Genomic DNA, 24,872 nt, shown 5'->3' with positions numbered 1-24,872 from the left:
CCCGGGTTGGAGAACCACTGGTCTAAAGCCACAGAAAGTTTCTTTTTTCCACCAATTCCTTAGAACACATAGGCCTGCCAGTCCTGGTCTGGACTGGGTTATGTGACCAACCCTGAACTAATTCTGCGGTGGGTGGGGGGTTATAGAATATGCTGGTTGGTTTGGTCTGGGGTTGCCAGTCCACTCGTGAGCTGGGGCTGGACCTGTCTGTGCCATCGAACCACTGGAATGAGGGTGGGGTGAGGCACTACTCATTAGGGGAGGGGGCACTGGATTCCATGTAAGACCAAAACAAGAAACTCCGGAACCAAAGCCAGAAAACACGCGGACCCTCCCAGGAACTGGGAAGTCTTTTTGAATTGAGAATGAAGTCTTGGTGTGCTGGAAAGCGGATGTGTCTTGGCATCAGGAAGGTGCTGTCCTGACTCTCGAGCTTATTACCTGGGTAACTTTGGGCTAGTTTGTTTTTTTGTTTTTTTTTTTTTTTACCCTTTTCTCAATCAGATTCTGTCATGCTTGTGAAAGTGTTATTTTTTCATAAAGTTTTCATTGATGTTATTCAAACAGAATTATACATAAATCATATACTCAGTGACTTCAAAGTTTGAATAATCTCATACAGCCAGTGCCCAGATGAAGAAACGGAACAGTCCAGAAGCCCCACAGGCCCACTCCCAGTCACTCCTCCTCCAGAGATAATAGCTATCCTATTTTTTGTCATCATAGTTCAGTGTTGCCTGTTTTTGAAATTTTGCAAAAGTGGAATTCTACCATGTGATTCTGTTCTACGTGTTGTTTCTATTCAACACGATGAGTATTTGCCCATGTTGTTGCCCATAGCATAGTTCGCTTATTCTCCTCCTGCATGTTTTTGATTATATGAATATCACACATACTTGTCAGTTCTGTTGCTGGGCAGTGTTTTGTCTCTGGCTTTGGCTGTTAGAAATGCTGTGACCGTCCTTGCACGTGTCTGTTGGTGAGCTGGGACACGTGTCTGTCTGGGATGCCCTGGGCTAGGGCCCTGGCGCCTGCACTAGGGGCTTAATTGCTTTTAACTGCTCTGCAATTCTCAAGGACTTTTGTTTTGAGGCATAAATGAGAACAGGCGAAAAGACTCGTGTCTGTTGCCCGATAGAAAGTCCAGATCTCCTGTAAGTGTTTCATCTAAGATGAGTGATTTGGGCATGAAAAGATAACACATGGGTACTTGTTAGCTTGAAAATCAGTTTTCATAAGTTTAACGTATTTGGCCCTGGATGATTTTAGGTAGAAGCAAAACTGGATTTTGGTGCCCAGTGTTTTGGCTGATTTTGCTGTTTTATGAACAAATACATACTATAGGACCAAATATTTATTAATGGTCTCTCAGTGGCAAAATTTCAAAAGGGCGTCATTTATAAAAACTGATTGTGGTGTGTGTCCTGGAGAAGGAACTGGCGCTTTGTTTAATGTTTTTTCCTAGTACGTTTACATGTTTATAGTTCCCTCTGCCTTGTAGGAAAGGAACCCCAGTGTCCCTTTACAAAGATTATGTAACGTGCAAAACTAATGTGGGGGCTTGCCGTGATTAACTGAGACTTCATGATACTTGTGAGCACTTCTTAATCTTTGAGAGATATTTTGAAGTAAACTTTGATCAGAATTATACAGTATTACACAGTAACATTTCTTTTTTTTTTTTTTTAAGATTTTATTTATTTATTTAACAGAGAGAGAGAGACAGCCAGTGATAGAGGGAACACAAGCAGGGGGAGTGGGAAAGGAAGAAGCAGGCTCCCAGCAGAGCAGGGAGCCTGATGCGGGGCTCGATCCCAGGACTCTGGGATCACGCCATGAGCCGAAGGCAGGTGCTTAACGACTGAGCCACCCAGGAGCCCCCCGTACAGTAGTATTTCTTATAGGGCATTCACACCTATGTATTTAATGAGCTGAGACTTCAGAGATGCGGTGAATTTATTTGCAAACCAAGTTTGCCCTTAAATAGTATAAACAGCTTGTCACGTATCTGTGTGACGGTTTTTTCTTTTGGTCTCGGCTAGTTTGTTCATCTCTGCCACAAGCGTGGTGAGGATCTGTGCAGCTGGGCTGTGTCAGTGCTGCTAAAACGTACAGCTTGCCAAGGCCCTAGTCATCCTGTAGGGTTTGGGTATAATGGTGTGGAGACAGGGTGAAGAGGGAGCGTTCCTTACCTTGGGACGTGAGAAAGAACAGATGAATGATAGATACATCAGAGATGCTCCCCGTCCGAACTGCCTAGCACTCGTGGACACTGCAGATGCCAGGGCCCCACCTGCAAACAGGCTGCTTCGTTGAGGCTGGGGTGGGGCCGGTCTCCCTGCTTGAGTGGAGGGCTAGTACATTCACTGAAGAGGGTTGGACTTTGAGGACCTATGTTTGCAGGCTGAACATGCAGTGATTTATTCCATGATCTGTCAGTATCTATGCTAACCAATCAAAATGTTTTGACTTTTTTTTTTTTTTAAGATTTTATTTATTTATTTGACAGAGATAGAGACAGCCAGCGAGAGAGGGGAACACAGCAGGGGGAGTGGGAAAGAGAAGCAGGCTCACAGCGGAGGAGCCTGATGTGGGGCTCGATCCCACAACGCCGGGATCACGTCCTGAGCCGAAGGCAGATGCTTAACCGCTCTGCCACCCAGGCGCCCCAAATGTTTTGACTTTTAAACATTGTTTTAGAGAAGTCACAAAATAATTTTACAGTCTTCCAGATTCCCTTCTCTCTCTTCCTTGCTTACCTTCTCCCACTCACGTTTGTTAGCTCCTGCAGCTGTTAAATCACTGAGGTTGAATTCTTGTCTCATTGTTTTAAACATTTGTAGAAACATGTTGGTTTTGTCAAAAGGTTGTAGTGAACCTTTAAATGATTGTTTTGGAGTCGGATGCTGGGTTTTGTGTTTGCAGAGACTCTTTTCATGGGATCTGAAAGCTAAGAGTGTGTCCCCTTTGCCATTTCAGAGCTAGGGAAGCTGAATACTACTTATGTTTTACATAAGAGGGAAGATCAAGACCCACAGGATAGAAGGATGAGGATGAGGATGAATGAGGTGGGTGGCCCCGTGTAAGGGCCCGCGGTCATTAGCATTTCCTAGGTGCCAGATGCTGCCTCAGTCAGCGAATGAGCGCGTCTGGTCTCTCTTTCGGGAAGACCTCACCCGTGAGTCTGACCATTGGGCTAATGGTAAGCGTAAAGCAGGAGTTGAGGCATTAGTTTACCCTGGGGATCCATGACCAACGGGCAGCTAAGAGGCCTCTACTCAGGACCCACCTTCTCCAGCACACATTCAGTCGCTTTAGTCCTGTTTGTGTTCTAGCATCTGCCACATTATACTGGAAATCGCATATTTAGAGCGTCTCTTATTTCCTAGACTGTGAGCCTCTCAGGTCAGAAGAATCCCGTCTTACTCACTGTATGAGGTGTATTCACGTCTTTGTGTTGAATCTAGTCTCAACCAGCTGTGCTCTTGGACGACACGGGAGCCCACGTGTGTTGTATCTGGATGGGGTCAGACTCCTGTTTTTCTCTCTTTAAATAATTTAAGTTGTGAGCACTTGTAAGAAGATGTTGCCTTAAGTGTCTTGTATAAAATTTAAGGCACGTAAGACAGAGGAAATATTTGATTTAATTTCATTTTCTTCTCCTACATTTACCTTGTTTCTGACTAACGGATGTAAAAACCACTCCTTACCAACAAAAATGAAACACAAGTCTGTTCCTTCTGGAAAGTAATTATGCAGAATAATTTTCTCTTAGAAGTGCTTGTTTTTACTTTTTGCTGTGAGAGAACATTTCATCCAAGGGACAAAGCACAGCGTGGTCTGCCTTATTTTTGCAGTTTGGTAATGTTTTACTGTTAAATAACAGGAAAAAATGCTCAAGTTTTATATACAACTCCAGGCTTCTTCAGACTCATTTAATATTTATTTGTTACCAGTTGGCAGCAAAACAAAAGTATAAATGTAAAGTGAAATGACTTTTCGTTCTAAATACTGTTTTAGAAGCTCTTTCCTCAGTCCTTGTGTGTAAAATTACACTTGCAGTGTGTTTATAATCCTTTAAAATCCCTAAATCCTTACCAAAATGTTGACCCAAATGTTTAAATAAGGACTTTATTTACAGAAATAAATGTTTCTAGTTCTCTTACACTAAGTATCATTTTCTGGTGACTTACAGAAACAATATTCACTTAAGCTTGCTGCAGAAACAACACGCATATATACCGTCATACCGTGCTTTTTTAGTATGTGAATTCGAAAGAGGGTTGTTTTGGTTGTGAAATAGTGCAGATTTACTTTAAAAAGGAGCTTTAGTATAAACTCAAATAGGTTGACAGAAGAGCAGTTTAATAAATTTTATGTCAGAACTGGGCCCTTTTTTTTTTTATTACTGGTGATTCGTTTTAATTAACATGTTCTTCTTGTTGTGATTCCCAGTGTAAAAGGAAAAAAAAATCTCAAACCCTTATTGAATTTATGCCAGTATAATGCTTTTCAGGTTCTTGTTTTTGCTGGAGTTAACTTTGATTTACTCTATCTGCTTATCTGGGATCAGAAATGACGTAGATATTATTGCTGTGACTGTACTAAAAAAAGATTTTGTTAAAAGTTCCCAGATCGTATCAGTGGAAATAAACTCCAGTGGTCTCAGTGTATTTGCCCTAATGGGTTCAGTGTATTTGCAGTAAATATGGTAATTTGAAGTTTATGTTCTCAGAGACTGCAGTTTTACCTTGAGACACTTTTCAGAGGGCTAGTGCATTCACTGAAGAGGGTTGGACTTTGAGGACCTAGGTTTGCAGGCTGAACATGCAGTGATTTATTCCATGATCTGTCAGTATCTATGCTAACCAATCAAAATGACATTTTGATTGACATTTCCCCCTTTTTTATTTTTACATATCTCTCTGAGCTGCCAACTCCAGCAGCTGCTGGTTCTCAGTGGCCCCTCTCCCTTGGTTGACGTTCTGACGTCATCCTTGATGCTCCAGTTCCTCCTCCTCCACCTTCCATTCCTCAGTTTCTTTACGTCGGACACATTGGTGTGGCCTGTGCTCCCATGCCTGCCTTCTTCCTTTACTTCGCCTTCTTCTGTTCCCAGGGGGCAGCCACTCTTGTGCGTGAGCTGCTGACATCGCAGTCTGCATCTCCTGTCTTGGACTCCAGGCCCAGCTGCCCAGCTGCCTGCTGGATGCCTTTACTTTCAGGTTCTCCTGGTCTGACTCAACATGTGCAAAAGCCAAACTCCTCACGTCATCTCCACAAAGCTGCTCCTTCCATGTCCCCTGCTCACGCAGCTTGAGGCCGACTCTGCGAGCCACGTGCTGGCTTCCATGCCCTCAACTCCCCCATCCAGATAGCCGCCAAATCTTGTGTATTCTGTCTTCCAGAAGCTTTTATTCAGCCTTTCTCTTGACTCCCGTCTTCTTCCAGGCTCCCCCAGACCCCATCTCAGTACTGTAAGCATTCTAACTAAGCATCCCTTGGGGCCCCGCTCCCTGCCTGGGCAGGGCCGCCTTGCTTCCAGCCCGTTTCTGGATCCCTACCTCCTGGCATCTAGTGATACCTAGAGAAAAGTTTGGAAATAAAATGAAGTAAATGGGGGCGCCTGGGTGGCACAGCAGTTAAGCGTCTGCCTTCGGCTCAGGGCGTGATCCCGGCGTTTATGGGATCGAGCCCCACATCAGGCTCCTCTGCTATGAGCCTGCTTTCCTCTCCCACTCCCCCTGCTTGTGTTCCCTCTCTCGCTGGCTGTCTCTATCTCTGTAGAATAAATAAAAATAAAATCTTAAAAAAAAATAAAATAAAAAAAAATAAAATGAAGTAAATGACTCTGTCCCCTTGTGTGACAAGTACCACCGTAGGTGAGTCCAGGACAGAGTTAAAAGCATGGAGAATTCAAGATTTCATCACAAGTGGATATTATGCCTTCATTTCTCCAGGTCTGTTCTGGTAAAGGGAACTAAACTCTCAGTACAGATTTACAAACATACACACAGGTGGAGTCCATTTTTTATTGAAAAAGTCTCCTGTTTTACTTATGATAATTTTAAAACATTAGATTTTTAACTGTTGACAATTTATGGCTGAAATTACGTTTGGCAATATGCTGTCAAATATTGTGAGATGGTTATATTCTTGTGAGGATCCCAGTGGTTCTTTTTAACCCCCGTTGTCTCCTTTATGCCCATGTTACAGTTCACCAGAGCAAGGAGTGGGGGCACTGGGCTTTGACTGACGCCCGTCTCCTACAGGTTGTGATTAGTGTGTAGGAAAGACTGGCGGTTCGAAAAACTTACACAGCCTCAACCCTGACCCAGGTTGTGATTTGCTGTTCAGCCTCTCCTGACCTTGAGAAGTGGGGGAACAATCAGATTCTGTACTTTGTGTCTTCTTTCTGTGCTGTTTACTGTTGAGTCACCGTAAACTCACACGACTCACACATTTTCTCTGCACTTTGGTTACATAATGAAAGACGCCATTACCTCAGATGCAGTGGAAGACCCAGCATATAGAAATGACCCTTACTTTAACAAGCCTCAGTAGCCTGTGTAAGACTTCTGTTCAGAGAGTACGTTTCACCATGGGGAACATTCATGTGACTCCTGAAAAAATAATTTCATAGAATTGGTCAGGAAAGTGGTGAGGTTCTTTACTTGCATGAATTAGTTATTTTTCTTTGAAAATTCTTTACTTCTCAGAAATAGCTTTTACCTGAAAAATCTTGCAAGCTTTTTTTTTTTTTTTTTTAAAGAAACGGAGGCAGTTCTTGACAATGTCCTATAGTGACTTGTTGGCAAAGGTGTGAGTGGAACCTGGGCTTCCTCCCTCCCTCTCCTCTCTGTCCTGTCGTCTTTTCTATTAACCATTTTCAGGCTTCCGTGGGTTGTGTTGTCTGGCAGTGGGAGAGTGTGCTATTGCACAAGCAAGTAGTACAAATTCATGCTTGACAGATGTTGAAATTTTGGTTTATTTAGTATTATTTAGCTCCTATGCTTCAATAATCAATTTTTAAACTATAGCGTATACCTAAATATATTTTAACTCTTTGCATGATCAGATACCTTGGAAGGATGAATCATAATCTTTACAGCAGAGGTACCAACTTTAAGATGCACTTGATGTGCAATCACAGAGAGAAAAATCTTTTGAGTCATTGGGTCTTACAGCATAGAAGCATATGTTTTAAATCTACAACCATGTCCCTTTACTGTGTATGTTGATCTTTGACCTGAGTTGTTAACGGGGTTTTTTGTTGTTGTTTTTTCCCCTATAATGTTGTTAGAAGACTTCGAGCCTCTGGGTATCGGGCCTTAAATTGAATTTTCTTACATAGAAGAAAAGGAAAAAAATTGCTTTGGGTGTTAGGTCATAACGAAAAGCAGGTCCTTCCTTAGGAAGATTGAATTGGTGCCTGTGTTTCAGTATGGTGGCTGTAGCTCATCTGAGTGACCGCACGGATCCTTGCTGTGGTCGCAGGTCCATCTTCACGTCTGCTGCTGCCTTGAAGGCTCTCGTCAGAAGCTCCTGATGAGACGTGTAGCAGCAGGGACGATAACAGCACACGAGCCCTTTTGTTCATTCTCTTGATCGTGGCTCTGCGTGGAACCCAAAGGCTCTGGAGTCTGTGTGGGAAGAAGCCGCAGTGCGTTGCCCTGATAATGACACTGTCTTGGTTGCTCACTCCTTGGTTAAAGTCTCCTAGCTCTATAGTCAATACCGGCCAACTGTTAGGACATAGAGAACTGACTAATAAATTGCCAGTTGTCCTTGAAGGAAAAAATAACGATGTGATTTGAAGAAATGTTTTATAGATAATTTCAGTTGTCACTTGTCATCCTCATCCCACCCATTTATTGTGGAAGACTCTCCAAGATACACTGCCATGACATCTAGAAAACTTGCATCATGTTTTGGTGAGCCACATTGGAGACAGACCTCTTAGGGAGGTGACAGCAGCTGCGGAGAGGACCTGGCTTTGCCGTGGGACTAACCCGGGTTTGACTCCGAGGCTCGCCACATTGGGCTGTGTGTCCGTGGGCTAGTCACTTAACCTTGTGGAGTGTTGTGGCCATGCGAATCCTTTAGCATAGTCCCTGGCATGTCAGAGGTGCTTAATAGATACTGTTCCCCTTCTCCTGTCTGTGCAAGTTGTGCATTTCCCTCTCGTGGGAAGGCGTTTGCAGTCTCAGATTCCCCATGGGCTCCTACTTCAGGACCCGGCACATGCAGGGGGGTGGTCGGGGAGAGCAGAGTGTAGGCTGCTCGTATATTCGTGCCATGTGTGTGCCTCGTGGGATCACTGGCTACTGCGGGTTCCAAGTAACACTCTCCCTTTCTTGGCAGGTGCCAGAGATCATCAGCTCCATTCGCCAGGCTGGGAAGATTGCCCGCCAGGAGGAGCTCCATTGCCCGTCCGAGTTTGATGACACGTTTGCCAAGAAGTTTGAGGTGCTCTTCTGTGGCCGGGTGACCGTGGCCCACAAGAAGGCTCCTCCGGCCCTGATCGACGAGTGCATTGAGAAGTTCAGTCACGTCAGTTGCAGCAGGAAAGCCGAATTCGACTTGGCCTCCCAGAATTCTGAAACCCCAAATCCCGTGGGAGGCCTTTCCTTCTCTGATAAGTTCCGATCTGTGCTGCAGCCGGTGGGGAATGGGGAGCAGGGCCGGAGGCCCATGCGCAAATCCTTCTCCCAGCCGGGGCTGCGCTCTTTGGCCTTTACGAAGGAATTTCAGGATGGAAGCCTGCGAAGTAGTAGGTTTTTCAGCTCCTTTGAGGAAAACGACACTGAGAACCACCTCATTAGCGGACACAATATTGTGCAGCCGACAGATAGTGAGGAAAATCGAACTATGCTGTTCACGGTAAAATAGCATCAAGCCCTGGGCTCATCCTCAGTGTGAGATACGTGTTCAGTCTGCTCTAATTGGAAGGATTCGTAGCAAATTGCTTCGGGATTTTTGAGTGAATCCATGTATTTTTATAGTGAATAATCCTTTTCTCAGGATAAAACCCTTACTTTAGTCCTAGGCCTTTAAAATCATTGTTGGAAACCTAGAGAGAGTCCATCTTCTGTCCTTGTTTGTTTTTATCTCTACCCATCCCTCCCCCCTTAATTGAAAGAGACCTTTTCAATGGAAGGAACAGGGCACATATGTAAAAGAGGCCCCCAAAAGGATTTTTTAAAATGTATATTAATTTCAAGTAATATATTCCAACAAAATCTTTTAGTTGGAAAATATTCTGTCTTTACTGTTTCTATTTATAAAACATGTATCCTTTGTTAATCAGGATAATTGGATTTGGGGATAAGATGATATTTGAAATTTGTACCCAAACTGAAATAATAGTTTAGCCACCTGTTTACTCCCTTTTTCTCGAAGAGGTTTGGTAAACTGATAGCCAAATGCCAGGAAGGGAATGGACAGGGAAGCTGTCCTTGGCACTTGGGGTTCCTGGGTTCCGTGCTGCTCTGGGCTCCTCTGGATGGGCTTGCCCTCCTTGGGAGTCCCCGGGGCCTTCCCAGCTGTGAGCTGGCCTCTGATGATCTAGGGAACTGATTGGTTTTGGGCCCCCTTCTAGAATGTCGTGACTGGTATTCTAGAAGAGCTAAATTACTGGAGGTGTAATGTTCTTGTGCATAACTCAAGGCAGTGAGATGGCCGATGGGTAAGGAAGCTGCTACTTAGGTTAAGGCGATGTTGGATGTAAGCAGGTTTAAGATGAAGATGATGTGTCAGTGGGTTAATAGGGCTTTTTCTTCCTCTCTTTGTCGTGTATTGAAAAGAGTGCTATGTCGGCACTCAGGCCTGTGCTTTAGTCTGTGATGTATATTTTAAAAAGAAAAACTCTTTGGTGTCATTGTGAAAGCTGCTCAGCACATGTATGTTCAAGTATTTAATGCGTGATTACTGTATGCAGGGTCCCTTGCATCATGCTTGCAGTAACAGCAGTGAACAAGGCAGCCATGGCCTCTGCCCACGCCGAATTTAGGTTCCAGTAAGGGGGACTGACACCCGAGTGTTCGAGTAATTGTCTCAGTACAGTTCTGGTCAGTGCCACAAAGGAGAAGTAGAAGATGCTGTGAGAACATCTGGGGATTCCAGGAAGGCTTCTTGGAGGAAGTGATTTTCACTGAGCAGAGGTTCAGTGTGGCCAACTAGATATTCTTCTAGCTGGAGTAACCTGGCTTCAGGGAGCAGCAAGTGAAAGGCCCTGGGGGAGGGATGAGCTGTTGCAACAGGGTCCTCCCCTAGAATGGAGTTGATTACGCTGACACAAGGTGGTAAGGCGGTGTTAACTATACTAATGCTCTAATTTTAAGAAGTCAAGTAAGTAGTATTTAAATGCCTAACACATAGTTATCTACTCAACAAATGGTAGGTTATTTTAACAATAATTTTAAAAGACTTTTCAGTAAAACAGTTAATAGAAAGTGTTTTGGAAGTTTCAAAAGAGGAGCTTTTGTTTTCTGGAAGCTTTACTTTTATAGAAACCTCACTTCCTTATAAAGGGGAGATGTGGCCTCTGCGGTTTTGTTGCTGACTTTTGGATATTTGGGTCTTTGATCTCAAAGAAGACCGCTGTCTTATGTGGGTGAACATACTAGCAGGTGTCCTGGGCTACCTGAGGTCTGTAGGGTCAGCCGACACCTCTGGAGGTGATTCTCCACAGCAAAATAGTCAGAACCTTACAGGAGCTTTCCCCTCTTAGTCTGTATTTTCATAGGTCACAGAATGAGAATGTTTGTGTAATAACATTGAATTCAACTTCCATGAAAAACTAGTTTCTTTTTTTGTCTTTTAAGATTGGCCAATCTGAAGTTTACCTCATCAGTCCTGACACCAAAAAAATAGCATTGGAGAAAAATTTTAAGGAGATATCCTTTTGCTCTCAGGTAAATGGAGCTGGGTTATTGGCTCATTTGCATTTTTTAATGAATTCTTCCATCTGTCATTCAACAGAAGTGCTTAAAGGTCACAAGATGCATGCCTTCTAGGTATGCTTGATTTGTGATCTTGGCATTTCTCCTTTGATTTGGTATATTAAGGCAAAATATACATATAAGAAGTTCACTGTTAGCAACAATAATCTACTGGAGAAAATAGATGTACTTTTTTTTTTTCAGTTATTAGTGGTAATGTTCTGTAGTCACAAATTCCAGTTGTATATGCGTGGGTCTGCTTACATGTCTTATGTAGATATTCATACATACAAATATTTTTAAATTGATACTCATTTCTACTTTATAAAAATTCTTAACTTCTTTTTGGGTACGAGTCATTATTCTTCCTTAAAGTAGTGAATCTCTTTAAGGATGTTTTCCTCAGAATACAGTGCCTACTTGAGTTCTTTCTTGATAATCTCCCAAGGTGTGTTTCATAGAGAGATTTTGGAGAATCAGTTATAGTGAGCTATGTCAGTTGTACTCAGGGTCTTCCTAGCAAATAAGAGATCACTTAAAGTTATTGTTTGGCTGTATTTTAAAACCCTGAGTTCTTACTTCCTCGCTTCCATTTTCTCATAATTAATAAGATGTAATGAAAATCTCATTGCTGATTTATAACATGATCTACTTAAAAAATCCCTTTGAATCCTTTTCCCAAAATGTGAAAATAAAGAATGTTCCTTTTATAGTTTAATAGGGAACCATTAACAAAATTAATTTTTCTAAATCCTATTCCCTGGAGAACGAACGTCTAGCATGTGCTTACCTTGCTCAGGGAGAACATGGATCGAGATGCCAGGATATGTCAGTGATTGCCCGTTTATTGGAAAATGTTCAGCCTGAAAGTGAGATGATCCACAGAATTTAATGTCGATTTGTTTTTTCTATCGAAATGTTAATGTTTAAGGTTTGCTTTTTCATGTAACAGTTTTATTATTTCCTGAAGCGTGCAGCTTACAAGTGCACATGATGACCTGAATTTCAAGTTATTGGCACTCGTATCTCTGCATGCTGGTGCTTTCTGGAGACACTCACATATTAATATTTATGGGCTATGTCTTATCTGCATCAGGGTGCCTTTTAGTTGATACTTCCAAAACAAGTTTACATATTTATTCAGAAGAGCTCTTAGGAAACTATGGTGTACAGCCTTGGCCTTCGTATCGTACATTTAAAAGCTTCTCTGTTCTTTGTATGATTCTTGACTCATTCTTCAGACCAGTGTACTTCAGAACTTACCTGTTTGTTCTTGTAGGAGAGTACAAATATATTTTAAATCTTTTTTTTTTAACCTTTGTGTCTGAGTGTTTGCATGCGTGTGTGCATGTGTATGTATAGTTGTGTTTCCTCAATAATCTTTTGTCTTCTTTTGATTTTCAAAATAATTTTTTATTCTTTAGTATCTTGGCAAAGTTCTCATTTTTCTGTGTCCCCTTTTCTGTACTTCCTTTTAGTACTAAAATGAACATTAAAAACTCTGGTTTTCAATTCTTGTATTATGGGGGTAATCAGAATAATATTTGAGTAGAATGATGTTAATCTTCGTATTTGAGAGATATTTGTAGATATTTAAAGTATCTGAGAAAATTGTGTGGAATCACAAAAGACCCCAGATAGCCAAAGCAATCTTGAGAACAACAAAAGTGCAGGTATCACAATCCCAGATTTCAACATATGCTACAAAGCTGTAGTCATCAAAACAGTATGGTACTGGCACAAATTAGACACATAGATCAGTGAAACAGAATAGAAAGCCCAGAAATAAAACCACAATTATATGGTCAATTAATCTATGCAAAGGAGTCAAGAGTACCCAGTGGGGAAAAGACCATCTCTTCAACAGTGGCACTGGAAAAACTGGACAGCTACATGCAAAAGAATAACACTGGACCACTTGCTTACACCATACACAGATACAAACTCAAAATGGATTAAAAACCTAAATGTGTGAAACATGAAACCATAAAACTCCTTGAAGAAAACACAGGCAGTAACCTCTTTGACATTGGCTATTGCAGAATTTTCCAGATACCTCCTCAAGCAAGAGAAACACAGCCAAAATAAACTATTGGGATTAAAACAAAATAAAAACCTTTTGCACAGAGAAGGAAACCAACAACAAAATGAAAAAGCAGCTTACTGAATGAGAAAAGATATTTGAAAATGATATATCCCACGAAGGGTTAACATCCAAAATATGGAAAGAACTTACACAACTCAACACCAAAAGAGCCAAATAATCTAATTAAAAAACGGGCAGAGGACCTGAATAGACATTTTTCCAAAGAAGCCATACAGATGGCCAAGAGACATGGAAAGATGGCTCAACATCACTTATCATCAGGGAAGTACAAATCAAAATCACAGTGAGCTATCCCTGGCAAGGATGTGAAGATAATGGAACTCTTGGTACACTGCTGGTAGAAATGCAAACTGGAGCAGCCACCGTGGAGAACAGCATGGAGGTTCCTTAAAATATTAAAAATAGAACTACCATATGATCCAGTAATTCCACTACTGGTTATTTACCCAAAGAAAACGAAAACACTAATTCAAAAAGATATACGCATCCCTGTTTTTATTGCAGTGTTATTTACAGTAGCTAAGTTATGGAAGCAATCTAAGTGTCCGTAAATGCATGGCAGAGGAGGCTGTGGTGTGTATAGATACTCAAAGGAATATTATTCAGCCACAATAAGGAGGGAGATCTTGCCATTTGTGACAACATGGGTGGACCTAGAGGACATTATGCTAAGTGAAATAAATTCAAGAAAGACAGATACCACATGATTTTACTTACATGTGGAATCTAAAAAGCAAGTGAAAAAAAAAGCAGAAACAAACACAAATAGACAGAGGACAAACTGGCAGTTGCCAGAGGGACGAGGGGTGGGAGTGTGAAGGCTTCCGGGCATGGAATGTGTAAGTCACAGGGTTGAAGGTCACAGCGCAGGGAATAGTCTGCGGCATTGTAATAGCGTCGTGTGGTGGTATATGGGAGCTACACTCGGGGTGAGCACAGCATAACGTACAGACTTGTCAACTCACCATGTTGTACACCTGAAACTCCTGTAACATTGGGTATCGGCTGTACTTCAGAACAATCTGGGAAATGATTTTAGAGTGGCCTAGAAGACCGTGCGCATCGGTCCTGTTGCCTTCTGGCACTTGGGACTCTTTCAGACACCGCTCAACGCTCCTCCCACTCTCGCCCGCCTTCCACAGGGCATCAGACACGTGGACCACTTCGGGTTCATCTGCCGGGAGTCTGCAGGGGGTGGAGGCTTTCACTTCGTCTGTTACGTGTTTCAGTGCGCCAGTGAAGCTCTGGTAAGTGCCACTGAGCAGCTCTCACCTGGAAGATGTGCTCATGTGCAGTGTCAACCTCACTGATTTTTCTTTCCTTCGCAAACCATAGCGTTGCTTCGACGTGTCGTTATTTGGCTTCAATTATCCGCCACGACTGTATAATAACTAGCTAGTCCACATGCAAGACTTCTGTGGGGACGTGTCCTCCATTGTCATGTTGTTGAGGAACCTGCTCCTGTCCGCCCTCCGGCCTAGCAGTAAAATATGTCATTGTGGACGTGTGATCCCGAGGAGGTGGCTTTCTCATGAGAGTTGAATTTGTTTCTGGTTTTTACCTCCTCTCCTCTACAAGCTTTGAGCATATATAGTGTTTCTCAGACTGGAATCCTAGCAGTTATTACGATGATCATTGTCTGTCAGTCTGTGATTAATGGTCCCCCCAAAATCTTAAAATGCTAGGAGTCTTTGCAGAGTCCTGAAGTCTCAGCCCCACTCGTCTGAAATGGGCATTTTCCTGGCTACCCCGTGTCTTCTTTCCCACCAGGTCGATGAGATCATGATGACCCTGAAGCAGGCGTTCACCGTGGCAGCGGTCCAGCACACGGCTAAAGCCCCCGCCCAGCTGTGCGAGGGCTGCCCCCTGCAGGGCCTGCACAAGCTCTGTGAGCGGATAGAGGGTGAGTAGGGGCCCCCCTCCAGGCTTAACACTGCGGGACTTAAAGGGCCCAGGACAACCTCAGGCGATCTGCGTTCCTTGCGGGGTTCTGCCGAACAGAGGCTCGTGTTAGTTACAGGGATCACAGGTGAACTTTCAGCACGTGGCAGGTGTCTTCTGTATGTCGCCGAGCTACTGTGCTAGGGGCTCAGGTTTGAAGATAAACTTCCATTGCCCCTCTAAGGGTCGTGGAGGAGAGAGATAGAAACTGCATATCTAGCCACTGTCCGGTCAGCCCTGTTGGCTGCTGTGAAGAGATCTGGTAAGGTAAGAGCTGCAGAATTTCCACCACGTGTTTCAATTCCAAGGTCATCGGTAACCCCCACCAGAACCGTGTTCATGGACTGAAGGGGGCAGAAGACGGATTGCAGCTGAGTCAGAGGGAAAGTGTAAAAGGGACTGAGAGTTGACTCTAGTTTCTAGAAATGTGGTGTAGGGAGAAACTGGTAAATGTTTTCGTTTGCAGCTAATATTTATCGAGCACTTAAGATGTACCAGGCACTGTGCTAGGTGCTGTGGGAGGACAGAGGATTGTTGATTTGTACATTTTAGGGAGAAGTACATCGAGGACTCGTGAAGACTAGGGGTAAACTAGTGTGTGAGTCCAGGAGTCTGCCCGTGTGGGAAAGCCTTCCCTGTTACCTGCTTGCAAAGCCGCCCCCCAGGACAAGGCCGTGCGGGGGGACAAGCCAGCTGACCCAGCTTTGCACAGTTGGGGAGGTTTGAGCAAATCCAGAGCCACAGGGGCCCGGTGGGTTAGAATGGAAAGGGGGGGGAATCTTCCTCAGGTGGGAAGAGAGATGTTCCATTTCTGGGCCTGCAGGGGGCGCAGGGGCGAGGGGAACAGAACCAGTGTGAACCCGCCACTGTGGTCCTTTGAGGGAACCCAGCTTGGAAGGAGTTCGTTCCCCTCTCTTTGGTTTTTCATTTTCTTCTGTTTATAAGGAGGATTTCTAAAACTTTGTGTGTGATTCTGAGGGGAGTCACAGGATTTAAACAACCCACGTTTTTGTACCAAAACAAAAAAAAACCAAAAAAACCCCACCCAAACCAGATTTGATCATTTCCCATGTCCCTAAGATACTTCTAATAAGCTATACTTGGGTAATGAAAAACTCTATACTATTTAGATTTCATTTCCCTTTTTTCATAGTTGTGGTGAAAGTATGCATCATATAAAATTGACCACTCTAACCTTTTTAAAGTGTACAGTTCAGTGATGTGAAGTACATTCACGTTGTTTTGAGGCCATCACCGCCACCTGTCTCTGGAGCTTTTTGATCTTTCCAAACGGAAAGTCATTAAACCGTAACTCCCCAGTCCCCTTCCCCGGCCCCTGGTGGCCTCTGTTCTGCTTCTGTCTCCGTGAGTGTGATGGGCTCCGGGTGCCTCGTCTAAGTGGAATCATGCAGTTTTTGTCCTCTTATGACTGGCTTATTTAGCGTAACATCTCCTCAGTTCATTCATGTTGGCACGAATTTTGTTCTGTTTAAGGCTGACTGGTATCCCCTTGTGTGTCTGTTCCACATTACCTAGTCGTCTGTCCATAGACGTTTGAATTGTTTCCACCTTTTGGCTGTTTCAAATGACGTTGCTGTCAAGTTGGTGTACAATATCTCTTCATGTTCCTGCTTTCGGTTCTTTTGGGAATATACCTAGAAGTGGAATTGCTGGATCATATGGTAATTATGTGTTAAATTTTTTAGGGACTGCCGTCGTATTTTCCACAGTGGCTACACCATTTTACGTTCCCATTAGTAGTGCACGAGGGTTCCCATTACTCCACATCCTGGCCAACACATGTTACTTTCTCTCTTCTTCATTTTTATTTTATTTTTTTAAATGATAGCCATCCTAATGGGTGTGAGTGGTATCTGATTTCCCTTTCTAAATGAGCTAAATTGACAGTTATCACCTTAAGTTTCAAAGGTTCATTTGCTTGCATTATAGTGCTCTTTAAAATGAATCCAAATGATTAATATTTTCAGCTGTGCTTCCTTAGTTGTTACTATTTGCTGACATTATACAAAACATAGCTGGAAAGGAGAAAAGTTGAGCTTTACCTAGAGATCTCATCTGAAAGGATCACTAACCCCTCCCTTAGTGGTTGTCAAGATAAGGGAAACGATGACAGAAATGTCCCTTAAGAGCTTATTAAGAAGCCAACAACAAAGTTGGCCTTGAAGATAAAGCAGACCGTGATCTGCAGGGACTGGAAGGATTCCAGAGTTCTACTTGATAAATCTTTCTGTGGTCTGGCTTAGCTTTTAGAAAGTGAGAGCTGAAAAGTTCAGTCGGGGTAGGGATTTTGCTGCTGTATTTTGGAATTATTATTTAATTCATCTTTTTACCTGATAAGACTCAAGCAAAACAGAAAGCTCTACTAATGTAGAAACATTCTTGATAGCACAATTAGAAGCCTGGTGTTTTGCATGCCTGATGGGAAGCATTTCTTTTTTTTTTTTTTTAAAGATTTTATTTATTTATTTGACAGAGACAGAGACAGCCAGCGAGAGAGGGAACACAAGGGGGGAGTGGGAGAGGAAGAAGCAGGCTCATAGCGGAGGAGCCTGATGTGGGGCTCGATCCCATAACGACAGGATCACGCCCTGAGCCAAAGGCAGGCGCTTAACCGCTGTGCTACCCAGGCGCCCCGGGAAGCATTTCTTAAGTATAGAAAACACAGTGTTACAGGCATCCTTAGTAGGGGAGACATGTCCTTTGTTGGGGAGATGCTAGTTTTATGAACACTTTGAGGCCCTTGCTCTTTGCTGTCATGCATTCCTAATAAGTAGAATGAAGCGGTTTATGACAGCTCATTTTATGTTCCCATAAGCGTAGTTCTAAGAGGAAGTCAGGCTCTGGCCAGGAACTCCATACACTCGGGGGATGACCAATGACATGACCACAAAAAGAAAGACTTAAAGACTGTTTTCTTAATCAACTGATATAGTTGGGATATGCCCCAGGATTTATAGAAGAATATATACGCTCTCCCCACCGATCATGTGGGACATGCCATTGCCCACATGTAAGACGTGCAGCTTTGCTCGGGTCTGAATTTGAACTCTGAACAACCCCTAGCAGTGCTTTATTTCGCATTTTGCTTATTTTAACGTTGAGCAGAGCATTTTGGGAATTACTAGAATGAATTATATGTTCACTAAAAAGGAAAAAAAGTTGAACTGAGTTTTCCTTTTGCTGTCTAAGTAAATTTGCCTCTGGCAGAGCAAAGCCGTTCCTCAGAGCTCCCTTGATAAGAGCCTTTTCTGCATCAACAGTGTGGAGGTGGCCTCACTAACAACCGGCCTGGAGGAATTATAGTTTTGGAATGCCCTTGACTCTGGTTACCTTTTTCTCTGTTGTTCCTTGTGTCCCTTTTCCCTCCTGTAAAGCCTTCTGGCATCATATGGGGGGGAGGTGCCATCTTGTTGCCGCAGAAACCAGCCAGCGGTGGCTGACGGTGTCGAGAAGCCACGTGGAAGGTTTGCTGTAAACGTGGAGTGCAGGGCCAGGCACAGGGGCCTGGGGGTGGGAAACCTCACCTCCTGTTTGAGGTGGGGCAGGAGAGACCTCCTGAGCTGAGGCCTCCTGAGGGCAAGGATAGAACTTGTCCAAGAATCTCTTCATAGGGGCGCCTGGGTGGCACAGCGGTTAAGCGTCTGCCTTCGGCTCAGGGCGTGATCCCGGCATTCTGGGACCGAGCCCCACATCAGGCTCCGCCGTTGGGAGCCTGCTTCTTCCTCTCCCACTCCCTCTGCTTGTGTTCCCTCTCTCGCTGGCTGTCTCTATCTCTGTCGAATAAATAAATAAAATCTTTTAAAAAAAAAAAAGAATTTCTTCATAACCGCTGGATATGCAGAAATGCAGAATCGTCTGTACTGTGGCCTGATTGTTAGAAGTTTGTGATTAGTCCCTTGTGTGATTAATCTGTTATACTGTTGGTCTGTTGTATATTCGGTCGAACTTTTCTTAGAGCTTGGGGGTTTTCTCCGCATGTGAGTGTCTCGCCAAACAATACACGTATGTCCAAAATAGGATGCTTGTGACATTGTGTCAGAGACCTGCGGAGAGGCTTTTTGGTTAATAGTGACTGTTCATTTTACTCATAAATTTAAACACTATTTTGAGTCAACATTTAAGTAGTTCGTGCAGTGAAAACCATCCTTCTCTGTTTCCCTGGCTTGTATGACCTGCCAGCTTGCTGGAAGAGTACCTGAATTGCGTTCTGACGAAACCCATCTGTCTTCTCTGCACTTTTACCTACCTCTGCATTCACTTTAGTTCTGAAGCCTCCTGTGGGTCAGGCGACTTGACTCTCTGGGCAGAGGGAGGCAGTGGAGAGTTCAAGAGCTGTCTGTGGAGGGAAACGGACCTGGTTCAGAGTCTAACTCTGTCCCTTACCTAGCCGATGACCTAGGACAAAATACTGGACTCAGCCTGTGCATCAGTTTCTTCATTTGTACATTGGAATTACTAAAAATGGTGGCCACTTCAGGGCTTGTTCTGAGGATTGAGTTGATGCACGTAGCATTGAGTGTAGTGGCATAGCAATCACTGAGCAAGTATTGGCTTTTATTTTTATAGGATTTTCTTGGCAAAAACGAAGTGGGGGTGCTGCCGGGAGGAAGGACATCCCAGAAGCTGAGACAGCTCCTGCAGTTTGATCAGGGCTAAGAGCTTCCAGCAGAGTGGGGAGCAGGGTGGAGTCCAGCCGCAGTGGGGAGGCGGAGGGCAGGCAGTGGCTCTGGGGCAGGCTTGGCTGCGGGTCGGCCTCCTGACTTTTGACAAGTCACCCGGCTTCTTTAGACCTCAGCAAACACCTCTGTAAAAACAGAGGCTTGATTTCTAGGTCCTGGTTCCAGACTTCAGAGGTGTCCCCTCCTGGCCACCCTTAGCCGTGTAGATGCATTCACAGTGCTCTTCGGGGCAGAGCCTCGGCCAAGCACCTGCCCAGTCCCCTCAGCCCCCTCAGCCCCCTCAGTCCCCTCAGCCCCCTCAGCCCCCTCAGCCCCCTCAGCCCCCTCAGCCTCGGGAGGAGGGAAGGGAGCCGCAGCAGGTGGGTGAGGCGAGGGCTGCGCTTGGAATGAAAGTACTCGGTGGCAGATTTCCCACGGTAATTCGGTCAGCAGAGCCTTTCATTCTAATCTTCTCAGCATGGGTAACATTTATCTCTGGCACCAAGAAAAGGCAAAATAGGGTTTAAGCCATATTTGTGTGGAGACACAACTTTCCGAAGTATCAGCTTCTCATTGGCACTAAGATTGTGACTTTATAATTTTTCCTCACAATCCTCTGGAATGGTAATTAGATGGGCTTAAGACTGTTAATAAGCAAGTGGTGATAAAGCGAAGGTGGTTAGCCACACGAATCAGTTTGATACGAAGGAGCCTACCGTGGAAGAGAAGCATGTTTCTAATGGAGCAATGGTGGTTTTTCCCTGAGTTGTCAAGTTTATATATAAATACTCATGAGAATCTGTTCTCTGAGGACAGTGTTCTGATTGTGTGAGGTGTTCTAACACGGAGTGGTGGAGAAAAGAAAAATTCGGAAGTGCACCGACCTGAGGTGGGGTCCAGCATGGTGGTCTTTGGAGATCACGTCAGCTTTCTGGGTCTCAGTTTCCTTAGCTGTAAAATGGGGATAATTGGATCGTCTTTCTTGATTTTTCCCAGTATTAAATGAGGCAGGCCTAATGTTTAAGACCGTGCCTAGCACATGAGGGCTCAACCAAAAAATGTTAGCCCTCGTCATTGCCATCATGAACGTTACTACTGGTAGGATGTCTGTCAAACTTCAGAAGACTGGAGTAGGTGGGTAAGGATGTAAAAAGCGCGAGTATGGAAGTTTTACTCTGCCTTGTAACTTCTCCGTAGAGTGTTTTCATGTCTCTCTCTTTTTTTCTTAATAGGAATGAATTCTTCCAAAACCAAACTAGAACTCCAGAAACACCTGACGACATTAACTAATCAGGAGCAAGCAACTATTTTTGAGGAGGTTCAGGTAAGGTACTAGTTTCTAATTGCTAGACTGAAAGCAGAGGTAAGCCGCTCACCTGTGAGATGGTGTGTATGAAAGATAGCCAGCTAGAGCCGTCACAGCTCGGAGGCAGCGGCCCCGAGTTCCTCTTGGCTTCAGCTCCCCAGCCCCGGGCAGGGACCAGGTCAGACAGCAGACTCCCACTAGGTCTTGGTTTTCACGGTGAATGTGACTAACCCAGGAAAGTCCTGCCTTAAAAACTATTTTGGAGTGAGGGAAAGGAAATTGCAGAGTGGAAATCGCCCTCAGCCCAGGAGACTGAAGACGTGGACTTTGGTCCCCGGGCATTCCTCTGCTCCACAGGAAGCTTCTGCCAGCCCCTTCTGCATGGGGTTCCAGCCCCAAAGCGTGGGAGTGGGCAGAGATAACATGTCGTACGTGAACTTGGTCATTAGTTCTTCCTGCCTCTTCTCCCTCAGTGTTGGACATGAATGGAGATAATGTTATCTACTTAGAACCGTCTGTCAAACCTAAATGTAAAAACAAAATACAAAACCAAAGCCAGGCTCGTCGGTTTTCTGGAAACTCACTCTTGTCCTTGCATGTAGATGCCGCGTAGCTCGGGGAAACCACACTGCGTGTGCTGGCATGCCTGTGCTGGGTTCATTACGAATCTTTAATGAGCTCATCCCAGATTTCATGTCCGCTTTAGCCGAGGGGCATTTTCTATGGTTTCCTGGCACTTTTGAAGGGAGGAAAGCACATCAGAACAAAGAATAAATATCTTTTTTTGCGGGGAGGGAAGGGGCAGGGGTCCTGCGGAGGAGTCATTAACCAGATCAAGAAGGCCGGCAGCTCTGGATGGCAAGTTCCCTCTGCCTGCTCACCGGGTGCGGGACTGGACACGCAGGGCCTGTAAGTGGTTTTCTAGCAGGATGGATGCGTGTGCAGAGAAGGAAGGCATGGGAAGGTTTTTCAATTTCATAAGTAGCCTAGAATGCAATTTCCACAATTTCCATTTGCCTTTAAATGTTCTTGTTTTCTTCTGAATTGACTTGAGACAGGTTACTTTATTTTTTCTTACAGGATCTTTCAAGTTCCAAGTACACAGTACTCAGAATAACTTAGTGTGATTTGGACTTAGAATTCATAAATGGATGGACAGTTTGCTTCTGACTGTTAATGGATTTACAGTGGAGGCCGGGGGCCTTTTCCCGTGATGCTGTGATGTCGGCTTGCTGGTTGAATGTTATCAAGCCACTCTGGGGAACATCTTTGCAGCAAGCTTAGGAGATGCACATTCATCCTCTAATGTGCGTTTTATTTTTTATTTAGACAGCACTGGGTAGCCATCCCAAAACAGTGCGATGACTCAGCATAGTTAATAAAGTGTTCTTCAGCAGTGAGAAATTCCTAATGGAAGTGATTCTGAGGTTCTCTTTGACTCACTTAAGTTTTTAGATGTCCAGTGCATTATGGAAAAGAGACTTTAGAGAAAAGTGATGACACAGGTTTTTTTGTTTTTGTTTTTTTAAATGCATGTAGTTAATATCTTGGGGCCCCTGTGCCTTGTTCTAGAAGGCTCTGCAACTCGATTCACTTAAAGACCAAAGGGAGGGGACACTGGTTGTGAAAAGCCAGCTCTTACTTTGTCTTTCATCATCATAAGTGCAGCTCACTCTTCCTTAAATGATAAAATTTGACAGGGATCTCTTCTTCTAATGGCTTGAGTGTTTCATTGAATTATTTTCAATGACCATTCTTGGTTCTTATAAAACATTTTATATACCAAGTTTCTTTCTCGGTAGCAGCACCTGCTAATGTGTTTGAAAATCATACCTCTCAAAAAGATCATAAAGAACAAGGTGGCTTTGCAGTGTCAGGAGCCTTATGTAAGCAGAAAGGTTAATACGTTCCTTTGTACGGTTTTCCTAGAGGGTAATTTATTTCTGAAGAACTCTCCAAGGGCAGATCTTCATAAGACAAATGTAATTGGATTGAAATTAATAGTACGTGATTACTTAGTTAAAGCATTCATAATCAGTGTTTTTGTTAGTAAATGCTTAATGCAGACAAAAAAGGGCAGACCACACGGGACATGAAGAACAGGTATCTGTAATGGCCATGTCTGTGTCGCAGGAGGTTGTCACTGCCGCGTGTGTGCTGACTTTGTGCGCGCGAGAGAACTTGGTGCCCGATGAGCCTGGGGGCCTCTTAACCCTTTTGTCAGGGGACTCGTGACACTTCAGAGCCACTGTTTAATTGATGCCCTTATGAAATGCATCATCTTCAAGCGTGTCTCCCTGTGCAGGTGTGCAGGCGGCCCACGGGGTCTTTTCGAGAGCCGCTCTGCTGCTGGCTGAGTTGGCCAGGTCCGGTGGCCGGTCCCCTGCAGTGCTTTCCGGCCCACGTAGGGGTAGGGAAGAAAGTGCCTCAAAGTCCAACTCTCTTCTTCTGAATGAGTGTATTTCAGGGAATGGCTGAATTAATACTGAGTGTGTAAATCAAGTCGATTCGTACTCAGTAGGGGTCAATAATGGATTAAAGAACATGATTTTTCACAAGTTTTAAAGGTTAATAGAGGAACTTCCCCTCCACCCCCCACTTGGTGAAGAATAGCAACTTAGTTGGATTTTCCATGGCTTTAAAATTAATTCCTATAAGATTTGATTTATAACTTTGTAAAAAGATGTCAGAAAGTAGTGTCCAAGTGAGCATTGCCGTTTTAAGTAGTATCCTTCAGAATTCGTCAGTCAGCGTGGGAAATTCAGTTTTCAGTCACTCTTACATCCAATTCATAGACCTCCTAGAAATAAGGTCAAGGCATGTGACAGAATTGACTTTGTTACTTTTAACAGGCAATCAATTGTTTTGTATTTGTTTACATGAAATATAACAGGAGAAAAGCACACAAATCAGTAGTGTGTGTATTTCAGTGAATTTTTGTAAGACGAATACTCCTGTGCGGACAACCAGTTTGAAGACTAAGAACTAGAGCATTTCCAGCTTTTCAGACTCCCCTCCCCCCGGCCCCCACCTCAGCATTGCCCCCAGGGACCCACATTCTGACACTGCAGATTGATTTTTTACAAGCAAGTTAATTTTCAACTGCAAAGTGATGCTATCCAACTGGATTCCCCATCATTTTCCCTAGACTTGTCTCTCTGACTAATGAAAGTTTTTGAAATTAAATCACCTGTAGAAAGGAATGGTTTGTGACTGTGGAGGCTGGTGGGACACCTTGCTAATCATTTGAGCTCAGCAGAAGAGTAACCTCTAGTCATGTTTCAGATATCTTAAGGAAGGAAGGATTTCTTTCTTGACCTTGTAGGACACAATGGACATGGATTTTTAACCTTAGTGACTTTCCTTTGTGATGTTTCATGACCTCTGCGCTGCAGCCCCTGGTCCTTGGCTTCAGTTTCCAGTGACTGTGATGGGGCGCATTTGTCTCATTTTCTGCCCATCTGAGCAACTTCTTTCTTGTATATTTTGAGGAAAAGAAAATGTCTCCTCTTATTACTGCATTTTTAGCCTTTTTTAAGACTTTGAAATAAGCAATTGCATACTTTCTCCAAAAATACACATTTTCTTGTGAGAGCAGCCCCAAATATTTAATTAAAGATATGGAAGGAAGGAATGGTTCCAACTCTTGGGTGTCTGTTCAGAGGCCTCCCCTAATTTCTATCTGTTCCTCTTTCCTCGACTTAAAAAAAAAAAAGACGACTTTATTTTTTTACAGCAGTTTCATTTTTACAGAAAAAGTGGGTAGAAAATACAGAGGCCCCATGTAACATCTCACATCCCACCTTACCCTCAGGCCAGTTTTCCCTATTAACATCTTGTCTTAGTGTGGTACATGTGTTACTATCGGTTAGCCCATATTGACACATTATTAATGA

The 24,872-nt window shown here is 43.8% G+C and overlaps 1 protein-coding gene across 5 annotated transcripts in view; it reads left to right on the top strand.

The window, feature by feature from the left end:
• The window catches only part of TBC1D1 (TBC1 domain family member 1), a 236,496-nt gene that overhangs the window by 109,332 nt on the left and 102,292 nt on the right, over nucleotides 1-24,872 (top strand). For all 5 annotated transcript variants that reach the window (XM_034671960.1, XM_011233005.3, XM_034671961.1 and 2 more), the window contains 5 exons: nucleotides 8,365-8,883; nucleotides 10,827-10,916; nucleotides 14,193-14,297; nucleotides 14,821-14,953; nucleotides 20,903-20,994. In XM_034671960.1, the coding sequence (XP_034527851.1) occupies nucleotides 8,365-8,883; nucleotides 10,827-10,916; nucleotides 14,193-14,297; nucleotides 14,821-14,953; nucleotides 20,903-20,994 (939 nt within the window). The remainder of the gene's footprint in view (nucleotides 1-8,364; nucleotides 8,884-10,826; nucleotides 10,917-14,192; nucleotides 14,298-14,820; nucleotides 14,954-20,902; nucleotides 20,995-24,872) is intronic.

This window comes from Ailuropoda melanoleuca, chromosome 11 (genome assembly GCF_002007445.2).
Source record: "Ailuropoda melanoleuca isolate Jingjing chromosome 11, ASM200744v2, whole genome shotgun sequence".
NCBI lineage: Eukaryota > Metazoa > Chordata > Mammalia > Carnivora > Ursidae > Ailuropoda > Ailuropoda melanoleuca.
The sequence above is the reverse complement of the archived record's forward strand: the minus strand, read 5'-3'. Positions and strand labels throughout refer to the sequence as shown.